This window comes from Chionomys nivalis, chromosome 23, assembly GCF_950005125.1.
Source record: "Chionomys nivalis chromosome 23, mChiNiv1.1, whole genome shotgun sequence".
Classification (NCBI taxonomy): Eukaryota; Metazoa; Chordata; class Mammalia; order Rodentia; family Cricetidae; genus Chionomys; species Chionomys nivalis.
The window spans coordinates 30,330,119-30,345,934 of NC_080108.1; the positions used below are offsets into that span (position 1 = coordinate 30,330,119).

General features: G+C 44.1%; 1 protein-coding gene across 3 annotated transcripts in view; it reads right to left on the reverse strand.

Annotated features, from left to right (window-relative positions):
• Positions 1-15,816, reverse strand: part of Gabra5 (gamma-aminobutyric acid type A receptor subunit alpha5) — a 91,476-nt gene that overhangs the window by 38,017 nt on the left and 37,643 nt on the right. For all 3 annotated transcript variants that reach the window (XM_057756052.1, XM_057756054.1, XM_057756053.1), the window contains one exon: positions 2,310-2,392. In XM_057756052.1, the coding sequence (XP_057612035.1) occupies positions 2,310-2,392 (83 nt within the window). The remainder of the gene's footprint in view (positions 1-2,309; positions 2,393-15,816) is intronic.

Consider the following 15,816-nt stretch of genomic DNA (forward strand, 5'->3'; position numbering starts at 1 on the left):
TGCCTAAAGAGCAGGCTTGATCTTCCTTGTCTGAGTCTGAAGAGGACCGACCATACTCAAGGTACCCTTTACATAAAGCAAAGCAGGTGACTTAGACCAGCACCAAGTGTGATGAGACTCAGGGAATGTGTCCAGGAGGACTGGGGAACATGGCCAGGTCAGGAAGACCGGTGGACAGTTAGTAAGATCTTTAATATCATCCAAAGGCCCATGTGTTGAAGGCGTGGTTCCTGGGGTGCTGTGCTGGGAAGGTACGTAAGTGAAGCACATACACGATTGATGGTAAAGAAATTGTGGGATCCACCAACTTCCTCTTTGTTCTCTGTCTTGTGATATGAACGGTATTGATCTGCCATGTTCTGCAGTAGGATATGTCACCTTGCTATAGACCCAAAGAAAACAAATGCTAACAGAACACAACCTTGAAAAATGTCATCCAAAATATGCCTTCATGTGTTTATAAGTTGGTTATGTTAAATATTTTGGTAGAGAGGTGGAAATCTAAATAATAATAATAAAAAACCTGTTACTTTGTGTAAAGTATTCACCAATATAGTTAAATAAAGAAACAATAAAGAATGAAGAAAATAAGGAAATAAGTTCAAAGCCTGGAACAAAATTAAAAACATACTCAAATGAAATGAAGTTGGTGACTTACCTGTAAATGTCTGTGAAATATTCACTGTATTACAGTGTTCACTAAGGTCAGAGAAGTAACACATGTACAAGTCAAATTTCAACAGAGACAGAAAATACAAGAACACTACCCAGAAATAGCAGAGAGAAAGATTACAACATTGAACGGGAAAATTCAATAAAGTGAACCAACAGCAGGCTGGGTAAAGTACAAGAAACAATGTTTGAAGTTGAAGATACGTCATTGTGAATTGTTCCGCCGAAAGTGAAAACACACAAAAGAGTGAGAGGGAAAGACACATAAGAAACTCCTTGGACACTATCAAGTGGACCAGCATGGTGAAGCTTCAGAAGACTGAAGGGGCTCTGAAATGCTTACATATGGAGAAAAAGATGTAAAAGACAGTCCCAGAGTGCCAAAAAGATGCCCCAGCCTCTCAAAAGACAAAGAAATTCACACACACACACATGCACACACAAAACAAAACAAAACAAAACAACAACAAAAAAACACATCATAAGTTATCTATCAAAAGTCGAAGGCAAAGAGATCTTTGAAAGCAGCAAAAACTAAATTGACTTGAGTACACTCCTGTCCAAATCATGCATCCTATGGCAGGATGGTAGATGCATTGACTCTGGACCTTGGCAGTCTGAATGATGGCACATGTACTTGGCCAAGGGGTAAAGTAGCCAAGATTCAATGTCTCCTACATTTCAAGCTGAATCTGAAAAAGAACAGTCTGTTTTTAAAAATGCAGCCTTAAACCATCTGGCCCTCAGGTCTCTAATGCCATGAACTTTTAAGACTAAAGCAGGAAAACTACGGGGTCAAGGGTAGCCTGTAGAGAGAGTTCATGCAGGGCAGCCTGGGCTACTCAGTGGAGATCTGTGTCAAAAGGAAAAAAGAAAAAGAAAACTAGAGATTTCTTGCATCCCATGGGAAAGTACTTGCCTAGCATCTGCAGGGCACTAGGGTACAGAAGGATAGTAAATGAGAGGAGTGTCAAGTCCATATGAACGTAGAGGGGAAAAGGGCAGGAAGTTCAGGTCAGCTCAGTTCCAACCCTCACACACAGAGAATGGGGGGGGGGGCATTACATCTTCTGTCAGAGTGGCTGGAACCCAGGGATGTCCACCAGATTTGAGAAGTGCATACCTAATGTATTTTGACTTGAGTAGTTACTCAAATAACACTGACTTATAATTTGAGTGTTCTGAATGAGTAGAGACCAGGCCCATGAAAGACAAGATCACTGCACTTACCAAACAGTGTACAAGAGAGTCAGCATCACCATGCAATAATAATAATAATAAAAAAAAGTCACTGGTTGGGTATGTGAGACTGTGAGGATTATAACCTGAGGCATGAAAACCACAAAGAAGCAGGACCGCTGCAAAGAAAAGCTGAGAAGAGGAGCTGCCAAAAATGATATGACGATGCACACATTCTAGACTGTTCCATGTCTTCAGACATTATTGCCTTACTCCATCTATGATGGTTGCTCACCACTCCAGTTCTCATATGGACCATGCGTTGAGAATGAAAGAACCCCAGAACCTCGAGATAAACCATATCTCACCACGTGCAGTGGCGGACTGAACCTGTTCTGAATGAATGTGAAGTTGACCCCAAAGCACACCCACAGCTCCTAGGTGTAAAAATAACTTACAGCTGCCAAATTTCAGGGGGCAAGCATGGGCATCCATGGGGAAGTCCTCAAGCTGCATGGGGCACTCAGCAGAGATCGTCAGGCTGGAAAGTAAAAAGAGATGGATCAACGGCCCAGCTCTGCCTCTCATAAATCCACTTGGATTAAAATTCTAATTAATATGTTTATGTAATTGTCTTACTGTTCCCACAGAACTCCATGTTTGTGCTGTAAGTGAGCATCATGGGGAGTGAAGGAGAGGGTCCAAAGCACTCAGGAACCCTATGGACTGATTATCATTGCTCATAAAGCCAACCATGGTGCTTTTTAATGGTTTCCCTCTTTCTACCCCTCTTTGTCATCTAACAGGCTTTCTTTGACAAGGCTACAGATACATTTATTTTCTTAAACAGTTTACACATTCAGAAACTACAAATGTAAGGTAAATACACGTACAATCAACTCTTTACCAGAACCTGTTTGTTTCATTACTCAAGGGCCACAAAGGAACTTGTATTGCAATAGCAATTTTCTGGTGCAACCTGGCTATTGCCATTTTAATTCAAATCTAGTCTTCCACCTAAGAATGCCACTGACCACAATGCCGAGGGCTGCTCATGCCGTGGCAGGCATGGTGGGAGTGTTCTGGCTACGTTATCATCATCACCACAGTAGCCTACAGAGATCACCATGGCTACCCCAGGCGATCACAGATGGAGCAAGGTGCGGAATGTAGAGCTACTCAGTGGCAGTCACGAGTGGAGCACAAACTGCCTACAGAGAGGCTCTTCCAGCCTCTAGCTCCTAGCCTATGACTCTAGGCTCTGCTCTGCAAGATGAGCTAGGTACAGTATGCCACAGTGTGTGGATGCTGAGGCCCAGAAGGGTGGAGTGAGCTCCCCAGAGGTTTATATGGTAGAAGTCCTAAGTGTCATAGCGTAGAGTAGGTAAAGCCGACCCAGTGGATAAGATTAGGTCACACAGGGAACTGCTTTCAGAAGGATTGATTTAATTCTTGAATAGCCCCAGTCGTTCTCCCAAGACTGGGTTACTATCGAGTGCCAAGCCAGCCTCCCATTTCCTTTGGTTTCCCATCCCACCTTGGGTTTCTTCCACACATGTTTCTGCCATTGTTATATCGTCACCGCAGAGACCTCACTAGAGAGATGAGGGTTTTTCAGCTTCCACGGCAAGAGCTAAATAAACTTCTTTTCTTTGTCTATGATCTGGCATTGGACATTTTGTTATACAACGAAAACAAAAATACTCATGCTTTTATGCCTCTACAGAGTTTTTACTAAAAATCCAAAATTTTAGCAAAATTCTAAATTGTACTAATGAGCTTATGTTCTGTTTCTTGTGTTCTTTTCCATTATTTAAAATTAAATTAATTACATAAAATACGAAACATTGGACTTCCGATGCATGCTCTCATTCTAATGCTAGCGTAGAAAACAAATAACTTCTTGCGGTCCTTTGCTTGTTCAATTAAGTAGAGATGCTGTCCGTGCTCACAGGATGCAAATGAAATGCAAAAGACATTCATTTTTTTGCCTTTATCACTTCCTTTTGTTAAAACAGATTAGCCTGGTGTTTTAAATTGGTAACATCAATCACTGGTGTCCACTGAAGCCTGAAGAGCCAATCTAGCCATTCACTGAGCAAGCAGGGTGATAGCGGATGCCCGTCAGAAGAGAAAATTCTTTGGCGCTGTTCTGCAGGATAACTCCAGGGAGAGAGTCAGTCACCAAGGGCCATGAGTACAGGGTGGCCGGATATGCCACCAGTTCTCATTTCCAGGTTCAGATGGAGAGATGACTTAGAAGATGACGCTCTGCACATGGTCATAGAGCAGAGGATACCCATAAAACCACAGACTGTACTTCACGTTTCAGCCGGTATATGTCTTGGTACAAACCGCATCTTTCTCACATTCGAGCAGAACCATCTCCCACATCACCAATCCCTCTCACAGTCCTGACTTTGAGAGACTCATTTGAAAACTCTAATGTGTATGGTGCGCATGTCTGTCAGCATAGCTCATAACCAATGGACTGTCCTTAAACCTTTTCAAAACTTATTTTACAGGATTGCTAACTGAAAGGGAAGTTTTCGGCTGCAAACCATGAAAGGGGCTATTGTCCAGGCCTGTGGAATGGTGCTATAAACAGAGGACTTAAAAAGCACAGCCATTGAGAGCAGTATCGAGCGATCACAAAGCTACTGTTCGTGACTGTTAGATAATTTAGGAGATGTATTACAGAAAGCAATAATGAAACGACAGACCCAGTAGTGGAACTAGAAGCCACGTGGCACGGGAAAACACCAAAGACCATGCAATAGCGATCACAGGACAGTAGAGGACCGTGAGAGTTGTGTGGCTCTGTGGCTTCCCCTATGCCAGGAACACTGGGGTTCCATCACTGGGAACAGTATGAGGAGAGAGAGAGAGGTTCAGATGAGTCAGTTACAGCTCAAAAGACTTCAATTAGCATACCCAGATCTCTATCACCCCTTAATAATGCAAACAATATGACTAGCACCTTCACAGCCCCCTTTTTCTTTCCAAGGGGGTATAGCTGAAGATAATGCCAATAACAGAGCTTCTATTTGGTCATTTCCTTGTCAGCCAGCTCTCTGACTGTGGTTCCTCCTCCAGCAAACACTCAGTTTCCCAGTGTTGTGCAGGCTACCTGGAAGCGAAGTCCTCAGCCTGGTTTTAGATGTGGCGAATATTGCAGGCCCATTCCCCATTCCTCTGTGCTGGTCTGGCTGTGTTCATATGACCATTGTGGGTCTAGAATGTAGAATTTCTGCAATTTGTCTCCAGTTTCAAAAGAGACGCCACAGAAACAAGACTTCCACCTTGGGTACTCTGTCCATCCCCGGTGTATTTCTTCTCTGCTGCTGGCCAAGATCAGGGCCATAAAGGTGGGCCAGAGTGCTCTGGCTGCCTTTGTGGGGTTCACTGAAGGTGCTTGCCCCCAAGAACTGCCAGGCTGCAGAGATCACTGTACTATCACAGTTTAAAGCAGTATTCTGGCAAGAGATGATCAACCGGAATCTTCTTGTAGCATGTTGTGAGAGTGGAGATGTCCCATCTACACTGTAGGGGCCAGAAGATATGAAAAATGCGGGCAGAGCCCAGCAGACGGGGCTTAATTAGGTATGTTTTAAAGACACTGTAAAAACGGTTCCAGCAAACCCATATGCAACAGTGGCTTGTATAATACAACCAGCATCTTAGACTCATACCTTATTTGTATAAAGTGCCTTATAGTCATTCGGAAGCCTTGGGACAGCTGCTTCCCCAGTAATGGTCCCCACCTGCTAACAGGCGACAATAGATCGAGAACAAATGCAATACATTTATACTTCTGCTGTTTTTACACACTGGACAAACAACCTGGGTTTATCTAGATAGAGGGAATCCTCTGATCTAAGCTTTTAGACACAGAGAGGACCCTGAAAGGTAACTGACCGCCACATGGAGTTCAACTCAGACCTTCTTACTGAAGGCCTGGCTGTCATATACCAGAGGAGCCAGGTAAAATGACCTATACAAAGCCGTAATGATTTTAGTTACAGTTAATGAAGCTCGAAACGTTCAGAATCCTGCCTTTGGCCCAAATTCTCTGAATTATTGAAAGATACAAGCACAGGGCATTTGTTTTCCAGAAAACCAATTTCTGTTTTATTTCTAAATTCTGCTAACGCAATGCAAGCATTAATAAGAGGGACCTGATGCCTGACAACTGAATTTTAATAGAAGGGAAAGAGAACTTTGCAGGTAAAGATCATTGTTCCCAATTGGTTTTATGTTAACAACTGAGAGCTTGGGACCCCACATTCACTAGCTTGGGTTCCTGTTTGGCCAGAGGGTCACTCACGTCTACAAGGGACTTTAGTCTAAACAACCAGATCCCAGAGTAGCGTCATAATAACTGAGTGACATTTATAAAAGTGCCTAACTTCTTTAGTTCAGTCTTCCCATCTGGAAAAGAAAGACAACCATTGATTTTATGCTCTGAAAAAGCATAGGAATAAAACGAAGGGTTAACCGAGATAGGAACTTCAATGACAGCAAGGTGACTACAGACTGAAGACTTTCTGGTTTCCATGGAAATACTGCAGCAGAAGATGTGCTGCAAAGAGGCAGACAGCATTGCAAACATCAAGAAGATGCACAGCTCTCCCAGACCGAGGACTACCTACCGCATAGGACAAAAGCCTGGATGCGGATGTAATTAATTATGGTTTTCAGTGTGGGGAGATTGCCCTAGGCTGTCCAAGTACATCGGTCTAATTCCACGGGTCCTTTCAGGAGGATGTGAAAGCGTGAGAGTCTCAAGGGAGATGCAGGGACCGAAGCAGATGTGAGGATGAGGCCCAGAGCTCAGGGATGCAGGTGGCTTCCAGGAACTGGATGAGACAAGAGTCTCCCCTGGAACTCCCAGAACCAATGAAAGTGGCCAGCACCTTGATTTTAGCCCCATGAGACTTTTGTGACTCCAGAACTATATGAGTCGATAGAATTTGTTGTGGTCTAAGCACATCCGTTTGTGATGATTTCTGGCAGTACCAGTGGGAAACAGAAATTTGGTACCCAGACAAGATGTGGTAGTGTAACAAAGATCTGAAAATATTGAAATGGCTTTGGTAATGGGCTGATAGAGAAAGACTAGGTTTTCCGAGATGGGTAGACTGTCAGTAGCTAATGGCTCTGCAGTGGTGCTGTGGTGGATGAGAATAGCCCCTTCGGCTCCTGTTTGAATACTTGGTTCCTAGCTGGTGCAACTGTTGGAGGACTCGAGAGTATGGTCTTGATGGAGGACTTGGGTCATTGGGGGTGGGCAGGTTCAAAAGCCCGCATGATTCCCAGTTATCTGTCTCTGTCTCCTGTTAGTGAATCTGATGTAAGTTCTCAGCTTCTGATCCAGAACCACGCCTGCCTGCCTGATGCCAGGATGTTCACAGACTCACACTTTGAAGCTGTAAGCCCCAAGTAAACTTTTCAATGTTGTCTTGGTCATATAATTGAAAGGTAACTAAGACACGTGGTGAGAGGCAAGTGGAGAACTGTCCGTGGTCACTGTGGGTAGAAACAGGAGAGCTAAGCGACACTTGGCAGACTCCGAAGCAAATGCAGAACTCCTGGGGATGGAGAAGGCAGGTCCTGTTGTCCAGCAGCAGAACACACAGGAGAATTGGATCTACAGTAACAGGAAAGTACAATTTGTACAGGATTGCCATGAGCTAAATATTGTAAGGCCTTAATGTTCACTGCACGTAAATGCTCACATGAGTAAGAAAGGGTCTTTGTGGATGGGAATAGGCTGTCATGAGATGAAGGGGCCATCAAGGTGGACCCCAAGTAATCATGGGAGTTCTTGGGAGACAGAAGTGAGAGATGAGCCATGCAGTAAGTTGTTATGTTGCCTGCTTGAGGACTCAGGCAGGAGCTCTGGTGAAGAAACGCAAAACAAACAAACAAACAAACGAACAAACAGAAAAACCAGCTCTGAGAAATGATAGCAGTGCCCACCTGAGCCTCCAGAGGAAGTACGGTCCTGCTAACTTCTTCATTTTGTGCCCATGGAACCAATTTCTGGTTCATGGTTTCTAAAGCCTTAAGAGACTTAAGAGAATGCACTTGGACTGGGTTAAGCATCTAGCTTTGCGTGACTTGTTAGAGCAGTCACAGAATATGAATACCACGAGGAAACTGGGGACTCATCTGGAAGAAGCTGCCCACTCTTTTCCTCCTACTTCTCATGGTAAATCAGGAGGAGAAAAGAGATGGAGGAAAAACTGCCAACAATGAAGCCACGTTTGAAGGCACTGACACTTTTAGCTTGTCTCGGCTACATTTAATATATTCATTACCTAGAATGCACAAGTTAAAAACCAAAGTTGTGATTGGTTGCCCTCTGGCAAGAATGACCAGATATAGAGGAGCAGAGATCAGAGACTAATGACTTAGAACAAATGGGGGTACAACATGGGGTGTACAGATTAACTACTTCAGCCCTAATCCTCCTACATATTTCCATACAGAGCAGTGGGGGTATTTGAAGTATGGTGAACTTGGGCCTGGATTATCCGAGTGAGTGTAGTCCCATCAATCATAAGCTTTCTCTTTGGAAGGGACCACGGTATTGGTGTCAGAAAGAAAGGTACAGTAATATAAGCAAAAGTTGGAACGCACTAGAGTCATGCATCAAGGGATAGCACGAAGCCTAAACAGATGCAAAGAGAAAGCAAATATGCCAAGGAGCCCGACGTTGGCACTGGAAGCCTCACTTCTGACTATGGCCTCCGGTGCTGTGAGATCATAAACACCCATGTGTTTATGATCTCCTCCGGTGCTGTGAGATGACACACCCATGCAAATGTGGCTCTCGGGGAATAGATATGACATTTGGGGACATTTTAAATCTTCACTGCATAGCTAATGATTGCTACCACAGAAAAGAAATAAGGTAATCTGGTAATAATAATTTTCTAGCCCTAGTAGTCCATATAAAGATGAACCAAATATACAGATAACTCTTTATTCACCAGAATGCTACCCATCTGAACACTAGCAGGATTTGAAGATACCGTAGAGAGGACGCAGCACACACCAAGGCCTTGAATGTTCAAGGCAGCAGGATACATCTGATCTCAGCCGGAAATGCTGGTGTGTGTGTGTGTGTGTGTGTGTGTGTGTGTGTGTGAACATGGCCCTCCATGGAGTCCTGACACCAGGACAAAGATTGCCTTCCAGTTCTGACACCTGGGCCCAGCAGCTCACTCTCGCTGTGTGTATATCCTGGCTTTTATCCCGTCTTTACCATACATTGCTTCATTGTTATGGACAAGATGAGGAGAAATGCAAAATTTCTTTCCTCTCAGCTTTGACCAAAATGATAAACTATTCTATTTTTCTATACATCAGATATCAGGTTCTCTGAATGTTAGAGTGTATTCGATCTCAGAAGCAGATCAGGGAAGTGGCTTTAGTAACAGAGATTTTGCTACTATGAGTGAGTGAGTGAGTGTGTGTGTGTGTGTGGAAACACCCACTTCCATGAGCCTGGCCTAATGCAAAAATCAGGAGAAGCTCAGCATCCCCGTTCTGTTGCATTAGGAGGAAGGAAACCCACAAGTCCTCTTCAAGCAGCAGAAAGCACAAATGCATGAGTTTCTCATGAACAAACCACAGACGCAGTGCAGTGTGCCATGGTTGCCGATTCTGTAAACATTCCTGGAATTGTCGTTTATATTAGTGTGCTGGAGGTAACTATCTTCAAACGCTGGATAGCCATGCAAAACTGGACTGTGTTGCATATAAAGGACTGGTGAGTCAGGAGTGCCTGCTGAACCCTGAAAGTCATGGCCGGCTGGGTCAGCTCCCCACCAGGCACAGGAACTCTTCCCATCCCGTGACTACTGTAGTCATGTTTGATTTGTCCAGAACTGCTAGAGGCCAGCCAAAGTCTTGTCTTCATGAATCAGATTCAGAACTAACCATGTCTCGTGCACACCCACAGACGGGCAAGGGATCGGGCCTAGAAGAGTGACATGTGCACTGAGCTACCGCACACATGCAGAAATCTGAACTCAGCGGAAAGCAAGTTTCGGGGGAAAAAAAAATCTTAAATTGTTATTGGGAATCTAAAATACTCCCAGTTTTAAATTCTGACATTAAATAATCCATGCTTTCACTGGTACAATTGTAGAATTGCATCCTCTAGAAATACTATATCCAGGCATGGTGGTACAAGTCCATAATCCCAACACCCCAGAGGCAGAGGCAGGAGGATTGGAAGGTCATTGCTATCCTGGGCTAAACAACAAGATCCTGTCTCAAGATCTCTCTTCTGCCCCCAAACATTTACTACTGACATAGCGCAACTTCAAATTCTTAGAAACGAATGCCTCAGATCCTACAACTTCCTTCCAGACTTCATGGGTTGTTCTGAGGATAACGGACTCCTTTTGTCTGTTGGCTCTAGCGGGGATGCACATGAATCCGACGACCAGAATTGCACTGAGCTATAAGCACCCATGGAGCTGTGCAACACTTATTTGTATTTTTGTTCCTGTTCAGCTGCTGGGGAGAAGATGGCAGCAGTTCTTGTTTATGTTGGGAAAACCAGCACAAAGGTCGCCCTCTCAAAAAGCCGGTGTGGTGCTTAACCAAAGGGGACAAGATCACTCTGGCTCCATTTCAATTAGTGACTTCATTTTTAAAAAAGATATATTCTCCAGAAAGCATTTTAATAATGAACGAAGGCGTAGAAATGCTTAATTTTATGCATATTACACATCTAGCAATAGATATACCATAATCGATGAAATGTGGGAATGTAAACAGAAGCCTAGGCAGTAAATAATGCTTGCAAAACAGACAGAGCACAAGTGTGCAAACCAGCTCCTCGCTGTGAGGCCAACTAAAAGTTCAGCCTAGGAACCTGCATTTCTCTACGTATAGAGCATGGACAACCCAAAGCGCGAGCCAGAGGGAAGAACTTCTGCTCCTCACAAGTGTGGAGCTCAAACCGCTGTGAAGGCAGCAAAGCCTGCTGTACAGTATTGCTTAAAATGCCCCAGTATAAAGTGAGCAGTACTATGTGTTTGACGCATAGTAGGTGGTCTTAAAACTCTAGGGAAGGCACTAGAGCCGTGGCTCAGCAGTTACGAGCACTTACCGCTCTTACAGAAGATCTGGGCTGAGTCCCAAGCCACAAGGAGACTCATAACCACATGGAAGTCCAATTCCAGAGGTCTGACACCCTTTTCTGATCTGCGTACATGTACGGCATGTACTTAACGTACATGCCAGCACATAGACATACACATAAAATAAAAATTAAAAAAATCCTAGAAAAGAAGATGGCACGAACAAAACCTGTACATTCAGGATTCTAACAGTTTGTCCATTCATAAAAACAATGGCTTAGCAAAAGTTTCCAGTACGGCTTTCAAGGAAAAAAAAAACAAAAAAAAAAAAAAACAAAAAAAAAACCCTCTCTGTAATCTATTAAGAACCTTACAAACCATGGCAAGATTGCTTAATGAACAAAAAGTCCTCGGACCTTAGTAAGCAAGGCCTGTGGCCTTTAAAGGCTTCCTGGCCCCACCCTGTTCTCCAGCTCTGCTGTAGTAGGGGCCACATTCCCAGGGCAGTTTGACTGGTAACACAAGCAAGTGTCCGATATTCTCAAAGAATAATGGTGCCGTGCCTCGCTCTGATAAAGGCTTCCTGGGTGACTAGTTCAAGAGTTGCCTTTGTTTTGTCTGCACCAGAGATATCCTGAGCTGACACAGTAGTCTGGGCAGTGCTTACTTCTGTGCAAATGTTTTCCCTGGGCTAAGGGAAGAAGCTAGGGGTGGGTGGCCAGTCAGTAGATAAGAAGAAAACTTGTAAAGTAAAAGCTTAGAAATATCTGTGAGAGGCAAGGACCATAGAGTCCCCCAGTATACTGGAACTTATGGGACATCATTCAAGTCAAGGACTAGGCACAAGTAAAAGAAGAAAGAAAACTGTCATTCAAGGTGCATAAAGAATGCGCAGCGCAACGGGAGTAAAATCAATTGTAGAATGAATTAGAAGAGGTTTCAACATACCTCACCAAAAAAATGCTGTGGTGCCAATCAAACATAAGATGTCCCAATGACACCTCATCATGGAAAAGCAAGGTAGAACAATGAGATAACATTGCAGTCACTAAGATGACCGGAATCCAGTTTCTATGGTACCAAGATCTAGGGAAACAGGAGATCTCATTCATCAATGTTGTGTACACAAAATGCTCCAACTGTTTCCAAGACAGCTTGGCAACGTTTACAGAACAGAACAAATTTACATTACGACCCAGAGTTGAGCTTCTCAGTCTTTATCTGAAAGTGCTGGAAATTCATGTCTACACAAATAGCCCCAGGAACATTTACAGTTATACTCCTAATCACCAAGGACTAATTGCTGATTGGAAGCCACAAATACATCCTTCCATATGTGAATGGCTAAACTCTACCCAGACATTATTCAGCGCTATAAAGAAATGAGCTTTCATACCACAAATTATACATGGAACAAAAAGAACAAGTGCACACTGCTAAGTAGAATCAGCCCCTTGGAAAGCCTGTATCCATAGCTTCCAACTGCTTGGCGCTCTCAGGAAAGGCAAATCTCCATGTTTTATGGCTCAAGTGTGTGGCATCTTCAGCAATAGAAGATGGAGAAGTCAGTGGGGACTGAGCTGGAAGCTTCATCCCATTGGCCATCTGTCACCGTGCTGGAAAGGCTATGCATGCCAGCAAAGGAGAAAAGGAATCACCAGTCTTAGCCAGCTGCCCTGTGAGCTAAAATAACCGCTAACCACTGCACCGCACCCATGGGTACAATGACGGCACAGATGTTATGGTAGTAACCCACCACTTTCTGGTTAGATTCGAGGAGCCCATACCTGGCACTGTTGTTGGCACCAAGAACTTGTGCCTAGACAGGCCGTAGGCCTAGGATATAACACGCCACTATTGCTCTGCTAACTGGGCATACTATCAAACTGACTCCTACTGACTTCCTTATTGCTCTGTCAACATGTCAGTGCATCTCTCAAGCCTCATCAGACAAGTTTCCTGTGTAGTAGTTGACAATGAGAAACTGCAGGATGCTCAGCCCTAAACGAGTTTCTGTATCATACACAACGCAAAGCCTCAGAACAATCACAGAAGAGGGGATGGATCGTAAGAGCCAGAGGCAGTGGATGGGGACAAAGAAAAGGCTTCCTTGACACAGCAAGGCCATTGAAAACAGGAAATCACATCAGTTATGACAGCATCCATAAGACTTGCACAAGCCCAAGCCCAAGAAAATCCATGGAATGGAGAGGCAGGAAGGAAGTCTTACCCTTAGCTGAGGGATTGGCTATTGGTAACTGGGATTGGAAGATTAGTTTCATTAAGGTTGTGAGGCCTGATATGGTGAGTGGCAACACAGACTGGGCTTGATAAGGATTTGTTTGCTGTCTGGTTTTTTTTTTTTGGATACAAAAGTTGGGTGAATAGCGAAGGGGAGTAGGACCTGGGAAGAGTTGGGGAATGAGATGAATATGGTCAAGACACAATGCATGAATTCTCCAAGAATTAATGAATGTATTTTAAAAGAAAAGAAAAAGCGAATTTAAGGAGATGATAAAAAGATAAGCAATTGTCAGGAACCAAGGGGAGACAGAAATGAGTCCATAGGATTTTTAAGCTAGGGAATTTCTGGGTGATACCATATTATATATATGCTATTACAACTTTATCCAAACCCATAAAACAGACAGTACAAAGCATAAACTCTGCCCTGAACCAGGGGCCTGGGGCTACGTATGACATAAGCACTACACTATTACACTACTGTAGCTGCGGTCAGGCAGGGGAGGCGGTGCACGGATGAGTCAAGGAAGCATGGGCAATCTCTGTGCATTTCTCTACTTTGTAAACCTGAAACTGGTCTGAAAGGTGACTTTCTTCTACAGTGATTTACAGAAGTTGTGAGGGGTATGCTTGGGTGTGGAGGGGTATGCTTGGGTGTGGGGGTGTATAAAGACAGCCTGTACTTAATCAGTGAGTGTGGTTTTCACGTGTGTAAGTCCAAGACAGAACCTTGGGGTTATGCACAATTAAGAGGCTATGAAGCAATAGTGGAGAGGACACCTTAACTGCCCTTCCCTTGTAATCAGATCGACGACTACCTCAATTGTCATCTTAGAACCTTCATCCAGTAACTGATGGAAGCAGATGCAGAGATCCGTGGCTCAGCACTGGGCCGAGTTCCTGGAGCCCAGTTGTTAAGAGGGAGGAGCAACAATATGAGTAGAGGAGTCAAGACCATGATGGGGAAACTCACAGAAACAGCTGACCTGAGCTAGTGGGAGCTCACTGTCTCCAGACTGACAGTGGGGAACCTGCATAGACCAAAGTAGGCCCTCTAAATGTGGCTGATAATTGTGTGGCTTAGGCAACTGTGGGACCACTGGCAGTGGAAGCAATATTTATCCCTAGTGTATAAACTGGCTCTTTGGAGCCCATTCCCTATGGAGGGATGCCTTGCCCAGCCTACATACAAGGGAGAGGGCCTTGGCCCTGCCTCAAGTGATGTGGTAGACTTTGTTGACTCCCAATGAGAGGCTTCATTCTCTCTGAGGAGTGGATGGGGTGGTGTAGGGGAATAGTGGGGGAAGTGGGAAAAGGGGAGGGCAAAGGAAATGGGATTGGTATGTAAAATTAAAAAAAGATTGTTTTTAAAAATAAAATAAAATAAATTCTACTTTGTAAAGCCAACTTACCCTTCCAAAAATGTTATTGTATTTACTAATATAATAAAATATTTGTAAGTGTCAAAAATGAAATAATTGCAAAATAATTAAAATATATAAGCAAATAAATCTATTTGTTTTTTAAAATTAATTTCACTACTTCGCTCTTTTATTGGTGTTAGAAAACAGCCGAGAAAAACGCATTTTACAACTGTTTTTAAAGATTTTGAAAATTTCCCTATGGTCCACTGTTTCTGAGATTCTAGCCATGGTTGGCTCTCTCCTCTGTTTTGGTCTAAAGTGGAAGACTTGAGTAACAAGTGCTCACCTGAGGGCAGCTAGGAAGCAGGTGACTTAGAGAGGAAGGGTCCAGGGACAAGAAGGATCCTTCAAGGGCACAGTCTTGCAACCCACTCCTCTAACACAGGCCGTACCTCCTAAGAGACCATCCAGCTGTGGTTTCATTAGAGGACATATGTGTTGTGGAGGCCCTGTGCTGTGATAGGGACCGTGACAGCAGGCATTAGACTTAGCTCTTTACCAGTCAAAGGAACACGGAGCTGCAAGTTTGGGAGGCTCGAGATTCCATCTCAGCACAGAAAACTATCCTGCCTGCTCCCACCACCCCCCCCCCAAAAAAAATTCATAGATTTTACTATAACACTGGGTAACCTGTCCTTCTGTCTGGCAGCCAAAGAAGTGGAAAGAACCACAGTACAAATGAAGGCAGCTTCCCCTACGACCACCCCCTTCCTCAAGGGAACAGCTCAGTGACTCTCCCCCAGTGCTCCCATTAGTCAGCTGGGGTTGCCATAGCAACAGAGATACTTTCCCAGCACTCAGAAGGTTGCAAGTCTGAGTTGAAGGTGTCATAGATTTGGCTTCTTCTGAGGCCTTTCCCCTCTGCTTGTAGGAAGCAGCCTTCTCCCATGTCCTCACAGGCTCTTTTCTCTGTGTGTGGCTATGTCCTTTTCTTTGCCAACAAGGACACCCACCAGATTGGATGAAGGTTCACTGGTCAGGACCCCATTTAAACCTTCATTTTCTCGTTAAAGATACTGTTTCCAAATATAGTCACATTCTGAAGTACCAGGGGGGTTTAGGCTTACACGTGAGAATTTTTGGTTGACAAAATTTCGCTCACGGTAACTAAGCCATGTTCCCTCCCCCCGTGGAACTCCTTGCTCTCTGACATGACAAATGATGGGACCGGAAAAGAAGCAATGAATAAATAG